The sequence below is a fragment of the Amia ocellicauda genome, chromosome 22, assembly GCF_036373705.1.
Source record: "Amia ocellicauda isolate fAmiCal2 chromosome 22, fAmiCal2.hap1, whole genome shotgun sequence".
Lineage (NCBI taxonomy): Eukaryota > Metazoa > Chordata > Actinopteri > Amiiformes > Amiidae > Amia > Amia ocellicauda.
The window spans coordinates 869,763-880,626 of NC_089871.1; the positions used below are offsets into that span (position 1 = coordinate 869,763).

The 10,864-nt window shown below is 46.3% G+C and overlaps 1 protein-coding gene across 1 annotated transcript; it reads right to left on the minus strand.

The window, feature by feature from the left end:
- Window positions 1-6,731: 6,731 nt before the first annotated feature.
- Window positions 6,732-8,899, minus strand: LOC136717877 (zinc finger and BTB domain-containing protein 26-like). Its single transcript, XM_066695431.1, has one exon. It carries the CDS (start codon window positions 8,243-8,245, stop codon window positions 7,115-7,117), a length of 1,131 nt encoding a protein of 376 aa, XP_066551528.1. The 5' UTR covers window positions 8,246-8,899; the 3' UTR covers window positions 6,732-7,114.
- Window positions 8,900-10,864: the final 1,965 nt, after the last annotated feature.

Consider the following 10,864-nt stretch of genomic DNA (forward strand, 5'->3'; position numbering starts at 1 on the left):
TTCAACTGCATCTCAATGAGCTCTGAGCAAACCATATTTGGAGATGACTGGGAAAGTGAGACGCATTCATAGTGGATTCATTATGAAGTGTGATGATTGTATTGACTGCCAATACTGAACTGAATCTGAACGCAAGACGCGCTCGTCTGTCTGTGGTTCACCTGCGTCGGCCAAACAGGGGATACAGAGTAATTATCAGTCCCTATGTGGAAAAGATGGAAAATCATTGATAAATCTCAAGGACCAGAGCAGCTCCAAAAGCCCAAGTGTCTGCCGGGTCGAGCCAATGTTTTCTCCTTCAATGCCTCTATCCCTTCTTAACTGAAAATCAGCCACATAACATAACATGTAGAAGGACCTTCAGTACAGCCAGCGTTTGCCTCTCCAATCAATACTAATTAGTCTAATGTGATTCATAATTAGCATCCCTTGCTAGTGATCGTATTTATTTTCTGACTTTTGTTTAGTTCATCACGCAGGTTTCGCCGTGAGCTTCTTAAACAGTTTTTTTCCCCTTCAGTCTGCTTCATCAGGCTTTTGTTTTATTAGCCCTTAATGATTAAGACTCAGAGAGTTATTGGGAACGATGGGCCGCTCTGACTGAGAATTAATCACTGCACTCCGGCTTTTCTCTGCGTCCAAACTGGACGGGCCAGCTGTGCCTGCCTGTGACCTCAGAGAAAGAGTTACAATGAGAGAAGAAAACGGATTGGAAAACTGTATTTTTTCTACCCTCAAGAGAAGCTGATTTCCTGTCAGCTGCATGGACCCACTCCCTTGATTTCCTCCTTTCACCAAAGTCCTTTATTAATATTGAATATTGATATAATGGTTAATAAAAGTTTACAATATTCTAAATTACATTTGGTTGAGACTCCGCTCACTTGGGTCACTTGAACGATCGATATAGTATACAAGCACAATAATACAGGCAACACACAAACAGATACAGCAAATGTGATGACATTCATCGAAATACAGAAGAACCTCAATAAAATAATATTGATCACTATTTTATACAGTTGTTACTTTGTACGTCCTTCATTTCTATCTCCATGTCCCAGGGTGGCTGGACTCACTGTGGACCTGCACCCCTGTGGCTCTCCAGGGCCCTGCAGGACCTGAGGGGCCCTGTGTTTTTGCTTGGCGAGGCTCAGATTGTGTTAGATGTAGAGAGGAGGGCCTTTGACAACGTGGAGCCTAGAGGAGAGCCTGTCTACACATCTCCAGTCCCCACAATCCCAGCAGGAGCAGCACTGGGCTGAATAACGATGCTCTGCTCTGGACTGGAATGGAATAAACAAAACTACAGCAACAATTGTTACAAAACACACAGTCGATCGTGGCATTTCACAATACCGATCACAAAGAGTTGTGGAGGGTTTATTGCCACATTTCCACTATAATAAATTCCCCGGCTTTCACTCGAGGAATTGCAGCGCAGCGGCCTAACAATTCTAACACCTCTCTGGGATCACACAGTGTGATGCACAAATATAACAAGCACAGCTCCTTCTTTTGCTTTGCTCGGCATCTTTTCATTTCTCTGTTTGTTCTTGTGTTTGCCCTTGCTGATCCGCTCCTTATTTGCCTTTAATTACCTTTAATAATCCTGTCTCCTCATCTCGTTTGCTCTCGCATTGATTACGAGCATGATGGACTGTGTATGACCAGTTTTCATAACGACCTGAGCAATCATCCGCAAGGGGCTCATTTATATCAGGTGTGTTTTGCGGTTATTTAATTCATTACTCATTGAATATCCCTTTACATATTTGTTCTGCATGATTGTCTGATGTTGCTACTTTTTACATTATTTGCCCCTGTCAGATATAATAGTTTTCAGGTCAATTTCGGTCTTCATTTCTAAGATTGAACAGAAAGTATTGTATGCTTTTTGTGTTGAAGAAATACATTAATAAAAAATAAAACAAAACTGGTCTGCAGAACTGCATTAAACATGTTTCAATAAGACTGGTTTACTAATGACTGTAAAATAAATACATCCGTGAGAACTGCAATGAAATGTCTTTCCAGAAGCATTTCCCCTTAAATTAAAATCATGAACGTAATTAAGCAAAGAGTGTAGAAATCAGAGCAGCATCAACATGAATTGAACACTAGGCGATATTTACTACTCTAACCACAGATAACTGCTGGGAGTGTCAGTGGCTTTTCAGCTCCACAGTGTCTCTGAACTTCACGTAGCGAAACTCCGAAATATACTGAGCAGAAATAGAAATGCAACATGTAAAGTGTTGCTCTTGTGTTTCAGGAGCTGAAATAAAAGATCCCAGAGATGTTCCATTCGCACTAAAAGCGATGTGTGCACAAATGCGTTTACATCCCTGTTAGGGCGCATTTCTCTTTGTTAAGATAATCTGACAGGTGAGGCATATCAAAAAGCTGATATATTCTTCACCTGTGGAACCGTCTGAGACCAGCCACCTGGACGGACTATGGCAAATTATTATTTCAAGATATCTGCAAATGACTTCCTGTATGTAGCTCAAGATTATCACTTCCAATTCACTTAATTTCTATGTAAGTGAATGAGGAAACAGGAATCTCTAAATGATATCTGCAAATAATTTACAGATATATTTAAAAAGCACCTTAATTAGATATCTGTACATGGTTTAAAGATATCTGAAATTCAATTCAAGATATCTTGAAAAAAAATAGAGATCTCAAAATATTTAAGATATCTCGAAATGCACTGTGGATGAATGAGCTGGAGCCGCTGAATACAGTCTGTACTGAAGCTGGGGGCTTGTAGCTCTGTGAGTCTTTCTTTTCTGCCTGGAGATGCGGGTGATTAGCCTTCACTCAGTAAACAGTTACTGTGGAGAGAGGCTTCAGACTTCAGCAACAGAGAGAAACCTCAATTATCCATCTCTATGTTCTGCTACTTTCCGAACAGACTTTAATTAATGTCCATTAGAACTCGACATAATGCACTTTCAGCCTCCATTTTTCAAAACATATCTATTCTATTTAGATTGAAGTACTTATGCGATTCCCCGCGCTTTTATATATAGTCTTTCTCCTAACTTCAAAGCACTTTATATTACCACAAGTTTAAAAAGTGTAACCATTAGCCAGTAATGGCAACACACACATCAGACCGCCTCGCCTATGACTAAGTCCCCGGCTGACCAAAGCTGCTCCATTAACGCACCTGCAAGACCATCAATCAGGAGACATTTACAGGGGAAATCTGAGAAATGATTTAACCTTTTAATGATTACAGAAAGCCAGACGAGCTCCCATCACCAATTCTTCTAAATTGGTAAACCATTCCCCAACTCACCCTTTCTGCTGATGTATTGAACATACTTTTTTTTTTTTAAATACTCCATTTGGGGGATTTAAAAGCCTCCATTTTCATTATTTTTGGAATTGCATGTTTGAGTGCATTTGTGAAAGTAAATACCTTACTGTAGCCAAATAAAGCTGCACAAATGCCTACATAAGCTAAGAAATCACTCACACACAGGCCACCAGTTTACATAACGGAAAAGACAAGCTGTGCCTCCATAAATCACTCCGTCATGGACTGAAATGGGACGCAATATGACTAGAACACCTGGGTCTCCTACAAAAACTGAACTAAATGCTTTGCAGTCCGAGTAAACCAAAGAGACACTTCAGCACAACAATACACATTATGTCTATCCTGTTAGGCACCTTGGCTTCAGAAAGGAATATGCTTGACAATGTTAATTAAACTCAACAGTGAGTTTTGGAGGTTAAAATGCCGGCTGAGGAATAGAGCAGCTCGGCTAAAACGCATCGCCAGCGAAGCTGATCTTTCCATATTTGTGCCAAAGACTGGAAGAAAATCCAAGCATGTGGGAAAAGGTCAACCAAATGTTTAGACTTCTAAATCTCTACATAGGAGCAAAGACAACAGAAATTAATGGATGGCGAAATTCAATGCAGCTGCCTAACAAATCTAAGAAATGGCTTGAAACGTCACAGCGGACACAAGCAGAGGACGGCAAACTCCATCATCTAAACGGTTTCATTTCAGGGACACATTCTCCCCATTAAAGCAGAGAGAAGTTAATGTCTCGGCCAAGACTCGGGCTGTCAGCACTCTAAATCTCTGAGCAATTTTGGGCGTCAGGGATCAATAATGTCTTGATGAAAAGCACCAAGAGCAGGAAGGTTTAACTAATTACAAGGAAGGGGCTGCAGTCAAGCTCCTGCGTCCCTCCATCTGTGCATCCGACTCGTCGAGGCTCTGGGAGGCAGTTTGGGGAATGCAAATCTCCACACAAGTAGGCAACACAACGGGTAGAAAAGAACTATGCAGAGATCTGTCTGTCTGTCCATCTACAAGCACACAAAGAGCTGGCACCCAGGAGGCAGAATCAGAATAAACACATAAAAACAAAACCACCGGCTCATGGGCCACAAAACTGGCTCTCCTAGTCAGTCTCTCAGTTCTCTGCCCTGTGTCTCCCAGGTGTGGTGCCGGTCCGAGGGCATAATTGACTGATTGGCCAACCACACATGCGATAGCACTGTGCTGCATTCCCATAATGACCACTCAGTCAATTAAGCCTCCCAGAGCGGCACACCTGAAGTCTGTCCTTGAGGCGGGGAGAGCTCATCCTGTCACACAACACACAGACTAGACTTCTGACACAAGTCGAACCGTTTCCTGACACACACAGCCACGCATATCTGTCACCACAGTGAAGAGGGACGGCACTTTTCTCTGTCTGCGAATGGATCTGCTGGAAGAGCTGCTTGAGATCAGAGGCATGAATTATACCGCTGACACCAAAGGCCGTCTGACAAGAGCATAGGGGCATCGAAACAATCAGCACAGACAGCCTGGTAATTGTGGGTCTTTAAGAGACCAAATCAATGAGCTTTGAGTGGCATCAATAGGGATAACATCGATTTGTTTCCTTTTCACCATTCTCTTTGCTCGCTGCTCTGGGATGTGCAATTAGCCCAAGGGACTTGTGAACAGACTGCAGGATTAGCCGTGTACTAGAGTGACGTCACGGCCCTGCCATGGAGAGTGTTGCAAACCTGTGCGAGGTTGTGGAGCCCAAGGAGGAGACTCTACACACACAGTTGCTTCAAAGAGTATGTCTACTTTGAAGGGCTGTTTAACGAACTTGATCTCTACAGCAGGTTCACAAACGTCTTACAGATCTGGAGAAACCATAGCTCTTCCAGCTGGGTGTTCCTCAGATCTCAGAGGCTAATCAACGCTCAGCCCAGAGACGGCTCTTGTGATCTGCTGTTCTCGAAACCCTTGTCCTGAACAAGTCAATCAACAACACCTCAAAGAACTGCTGCCATTCACAGACGTCTGCACTAATTTGTTCACACATTAGTTTACAAGCCTGAGAAAACTAAGCTTTCCCAAACACGTGTAATATCTCTGTGCAAATCCATATTTTTACCTAATAAAAAATAAGATGAATTTAAAAAAATAAATAGAGTGGCAAAGCTTGTAATATTTGTAAAAAGCCTCTGTATCTCCAGGATGGACTGGATGGACTGGGGGAGAATTACTCTGCCTTCAGGCTGCGGTTCAGGCAATCCTCACTTTGTACCGAATGTGATGAAAGATTTTCTTGTACACGTAGCAGGATATCATACAGCTGATAATATCTAAACTACTAGTTTAAGGTAGGAATTTATTGCTGTTCAGATACAAAAACTGATGCAGGTTCATACCTCTAGAACCCCTATCATTTATCATCACACCAGCTTCTTTGGAAATAAGGCAGAAATCTGTTGACATTTTGCAGAACAGGCAAATGTGTCACATTTTTGTGCACAGCCAGCGCCCTGCTCTGCTTATTTTCCAAAAAGGAACAAGATTGCATCCTATTTTTACAACAGACTCACCTTTCCTTATTTCACCTCTGAAAATAGTGTGAGGAAGATGCGTATTTTGCAAAATATGCAGTTTGCATCCCTTCTCTCGCATTCTCTGTAAACGCATGTGCCAAAAAGAAGAAGAACGACCTGAACGTGAACTACAGAAGCAGACCACGCAGCTCACACACATCCTGTTGCTACAGAGAGACGAGGACTGCTGCTCTTCACCACCACAGGACAACCCACAACCACAGCAGGGGGTGTGAATCGGGGGCTGTCCCCTACACAGCGAATGTTTTAGGCAGACTGGCCCAAATGCAAAATAAAAATAAAAATCAGGGCCTTTTTTCTGCATTATAATGTTCGTCATGGACTTCATAATGATATCTGTATCCCATAAGACCCTTTATTTTTTATTTATATAAATATGTTTTACAATTAAACATTTACCAGCAGGATATTTATTTAAGTACACGTTAAATCCTTATTCAGTGGGACTGCAGTGCTACACAAACACACGGGAGTCAAAGCTGCCACTCCGTTGTGTAAATTTGGGAAAGAAACTAGTTGATCATTTAATTCATCGGAATAAAACACTGCACACCGTGTGGGTTTGGAAAGACCTGCTCTTCTCCCAATCCATGACAGCAGTGAATCACAGACAGCTCAAGTGCTCCCCCTATTGATAATAAATAGTTACACACAGCTTACTCAAAAGCCAGGAAGCTGTAACACCAAAGCTTTTGATGCGCATGAGAGAGAGAGTCTAATACAGAGAAAGTGTAAGTCATTAACTACTGGTGTCAGTGAGGTGCTGCTGCCCTCTGGTGGACAGATAATGACAGCATCGGTGAACCGAGAAGAGCAGCCAGATCCGCATGTGAAACACTCACATTATTTATTGATGTTTTCTTTTTAGATGTGCTGCTGAATATCTCGGCCCTGGAGACAGGGCATGTTTTGTTTAAACATTAACTTGAACAGGAACTTTGCCCTTCCTTTTCATACTGTTTTCACTGTCTTCTAAAGTCCTTCAGTTAAGAGGAACGGTTCACAACACAGGAATAAAATACAGACATTACTATTACCCTGAAACCCATTTCCCAAACGCAGAATATAAGAGATCAAGATGACACTGTTTGTAGATCTGAGCAGGTCTGATGGGCATGAAAGAGACGGCCCTGTGAAGGGAGGGATGGGACGCTTCATTCCTAATGTCATCAGCTTTATTAGATGTGTGGAGAAATGGTGCTGAAGGTCAGAGCACCACCTCCTGGATTTCCAAGCTGAAACTGTCCACCGCGCTCTTCCCGTGGCACTCACGCAGGTGGCGCCGGAGCGCCGGCTTGTGTGTGAACTGCATGTCGCAGCAGCTGCAGCGGTGTGGACGGGCGCCACTGTGCAGGTTCAGGTGGTCCTGCAGGGAGACCTTCTGGGAGAAGACCTTCTGGCACAGCTGGCACTGGTAGGGCTTGAAGCCCATGTGGCTGCGGACATGCCGCTTCAGGTTCACTTTCTGGGAGAAGGTCTTCCCGCAGCGCAGGCACAGGGACACCTTGTGCTCCCTCATGTGCGAGACATACTTCTCCAGCAGCCTGAAGACCTGGGAGCAGACCCGGCAGTGGTACGGCCCTTTAAGGAGTCCCTCCGGGGGGCCCTTCTCAGTCTCATCCCGGGCAGGAAGGTCTGGGGAAGGATGCAAGCCCTGGAACTCCAGCTCATTGTTCATGACAAGCAAGTCCTCCGCACTGACCCACTCAGACGTCACAGGGCTGCGGGCCTGGCCGGGAAGTGGGGACAGCGCACTGCTCTCCTGCTCAGAGACCTCACACGGCTCCGCCTTCCACTCTATCTTGGGCCGCTCCGGAGACTCGGCTATGGCTCGGGCTCTGTGTTTCCTGGGTCTGGTTTCTGCCGCCTCCTGGTCCATGTCCTCACTTGAGGAGCTGAGATCTGGATCATGGTCGTTCTCTTGGCCAAGGTCAATGTCGCCCAAGGAGAAGCTGGGTTCGACATACTGGCTGGCAGCCTGCTGGCACTTCTCCACCACGTGGCTCATCTGCAGGTAGCTGGCCGCTGTGAGGTAGTGAATGAGCTCCTTCAGGGGGAACTCCAGGACGCCAGTGTAGCAGGACCGCAGGAGCTCCAGGGCCACCTCTGGCTTCTGAGCCACAGATAACGTGGCCTCCGTAGAGTCCTTCAGCAGGAACTGGTCCCTCAGGAAGGAGGAGGAGGCTGCCAGCACCACCCTGTGTCCCTGGAAAGTGAGCATGTCGACGTGCACGGTAACGTCACAGAACCGGCTCTGCTCCCGCAGCACATCCATCTTCTGCAGCAGCCAGCTCCCGTAGCCCACAAAGCGGAAGCGGATGCTGGGGCCCTGAGCCATGCTGGGAGACACGGGGACAGCTGGACGGGGTGGCGGGAAAGGGCTGTGAGGAAAAGCACAGGGGCTCAGTCACAACTGCTCAGTTTGAGATCTTAACAACAGGCAAGCAGCTCACGGACAGATCTCACCCTCTGGGAACTAACAGCGTGACTTTGTGTTCCTGTTCGGCTGCATTACTGCTGCATGCAACGCCTAGACATGCGCATTAAAACATGCTTACGTTAAACAAGTTAGTAAACAGAATATAATATTTTATTATAAAACTAAAGTATATTTCTAAACGTAGCAGTCTCGATGTAATTTACTTGGTTTCATAAAGCAGACACATTGCGGCACGGCAGCGCTGGAATAAGAAACGCCTCGATGACACGGTGGCCGCCGAGGATGCGCTGCTCTGGGCGCTTCTGCTTATTGTAGCAGCGACACCGACGTGGCAGCTGCGCGGTTTGATGCCGTTTCTAAATCGTCTCCGCCGCTGTGCGCGTCCAGGCCGGGCCGGGTCAGGGTGCAGCTGCCGCCGTGCTGCTTGATCAATGCGGGACTGAACCGCACTGTGTCCCGCAGCCAGGGTCACCCACGGGCGAGCGCCGACACGGCCCCCTCCCACACAGCGCACAAGACAATGCATTGTGGGAGCGCAGTGACGGACGTGTTGCGGGTCTGTGCGGGTCTGGCCGCGGTGCGGTGATGCTGCTGAGGCACTGGACCCCCCTGGACCCTGCATTAACCTGCACTAGGAGATGAATGCATGATTTTCAAATCGGAAAAACGCTTTCACTCGATTTCACTCCAGAGTTTTCGTGTTGCCCTGATATGGATACGGGAGGAAAAACGAAGAATAATAAATCAGTAAAACATGACATCAGACTCTCCTGCCTCAGCATGAGCCATTCACAGGCATGCAGCTGCGCAGTGTGACCACAAGGGCGAGCTGCTGTGCTCAGCTGTGTGTGGGGGGTGCTTGGGCTATGGACAGTGGCGTAGTTTTACTTCTTATTTATTTATTTGTAAAAATAACAGGGACTGCTGCGGCCCAGCAGGGTGAGCTGATGATCAGCCTTTCTCCTGCTTCGCTGCTGGACCGGATCACCGCTGCCTGCGAGCGCTGAAGCTGCAGAGACCGGGCTCTCGGACGCCGGGCTGGGATCCTGGGGACCGGCGTCTTCTCTGCTCATAACTGTCCAGCTAAAATATCCGTCATTCAGTTTCCTTTCCTGCTCAAAACTGTTGGCATCCCCCCAGAAGGGGCAACAGAACCAGACAGCCACTGTGTGCCCAGCAGCCAGGCTGAGCCGACCTTGTCCTGCCCGGGGACGCTGGGACTCTGTTCTCCTGGGAGTCTGCTGACGGGAGTGGGAGGACGGCCCAGAAAGTCCCCGTAAGGCCCAGCAAGGCCCAATCCAGTCCGGAACCGTTATGACCTTTGCCATATAATTAGTTGACTTGTTCAAGTTAGACACCTATATGCACATATTAAATCAGCCATCCTGGTCCAAACAAATTGATTTCATCATCATGACTGCAATGTGCTTCTGATCTGACTGCACTGAATTCACAGAGGGGTTTCTTTTGTATTTTACAAAACAAATTGAGCACTTTGCTATAAGGGGTTTTCTTAATAACACTCTCCTACAAGTGCCTGCAATCTGAATAGCAAGCCATAAGCACATCAGAAATAAAGTCACTGAAATAAGTGTGGCTGTAACTCTAAAAAGGAGCACTCTCTTCTATCCAGGTCTTATGAAACTCTCTCTATATCTCTGTCTGGAAGAACATTTAAATTAGGCCTTCACTACTGTTATGAGCAAAAGGTCTAAAATAATTTCCCAGTTCACCAAGGACAGCCCTGCTGGAGTCTGTAAAGCTCATAAATGTTATAGTTCACAGAATAAAAAGCAGTTTATGTGTGCTTCAAATCAAAGCCTTCTTTTGTGTGTAGTTTAGCAGGAACATAATCCTTTGCGGTGTCTTCGACAGTGTGTGTTGTGATGCACGGGCCGGCTGATTTATTGTGTTTTCCCTGCTGCCTCTATGATATAGTTCAGAAACACAGAGCTGCTGGAGAACAGCTATATCTTCCTCGGCACTCTGATAAATTGGAGCGTCGACACTTTGTTTTCAAGGATTCTTCCATTTAGCAGAAATAAATGACATCCCGGTTCTGGCAGAGAGCATCTGAATAGTTTAGAGGCCAAACGTGCGGTGACTCATCGCTGAGCCTCCATCTCCCCTCAGAAAGACATCTGGCCCCTGGACTGCGTCCCGTCTGTGAGCTGCTGGCCGGAGGAAGGGTCCGCTTCCTGTTTGGGCTGATTCTCCCCTCGAGACCCCACAGCCCCCTCACCCCACTGATGGCAGCCTCTACTGCCTCCAGACAAATCACTCTTTCTAGTCCCATTATTCACTCCCGCCATCGATTGTCAAAGTATACTTTGCACTAGCATGTTGTGTTTGTGTTTGCATGAATAAAAGACGAGCTGTGGTCTCTGCTCGGGGCTCGGCGCTGCTTTATTACAGCCATGTGTCCCGTCCGCTGCGATCACTGTCCCTGTCTGCTCCGTGATGATGCCTCATGACAGTCGCACACACGGGGAGACGGCAGGGTCGCCATCATTGTCA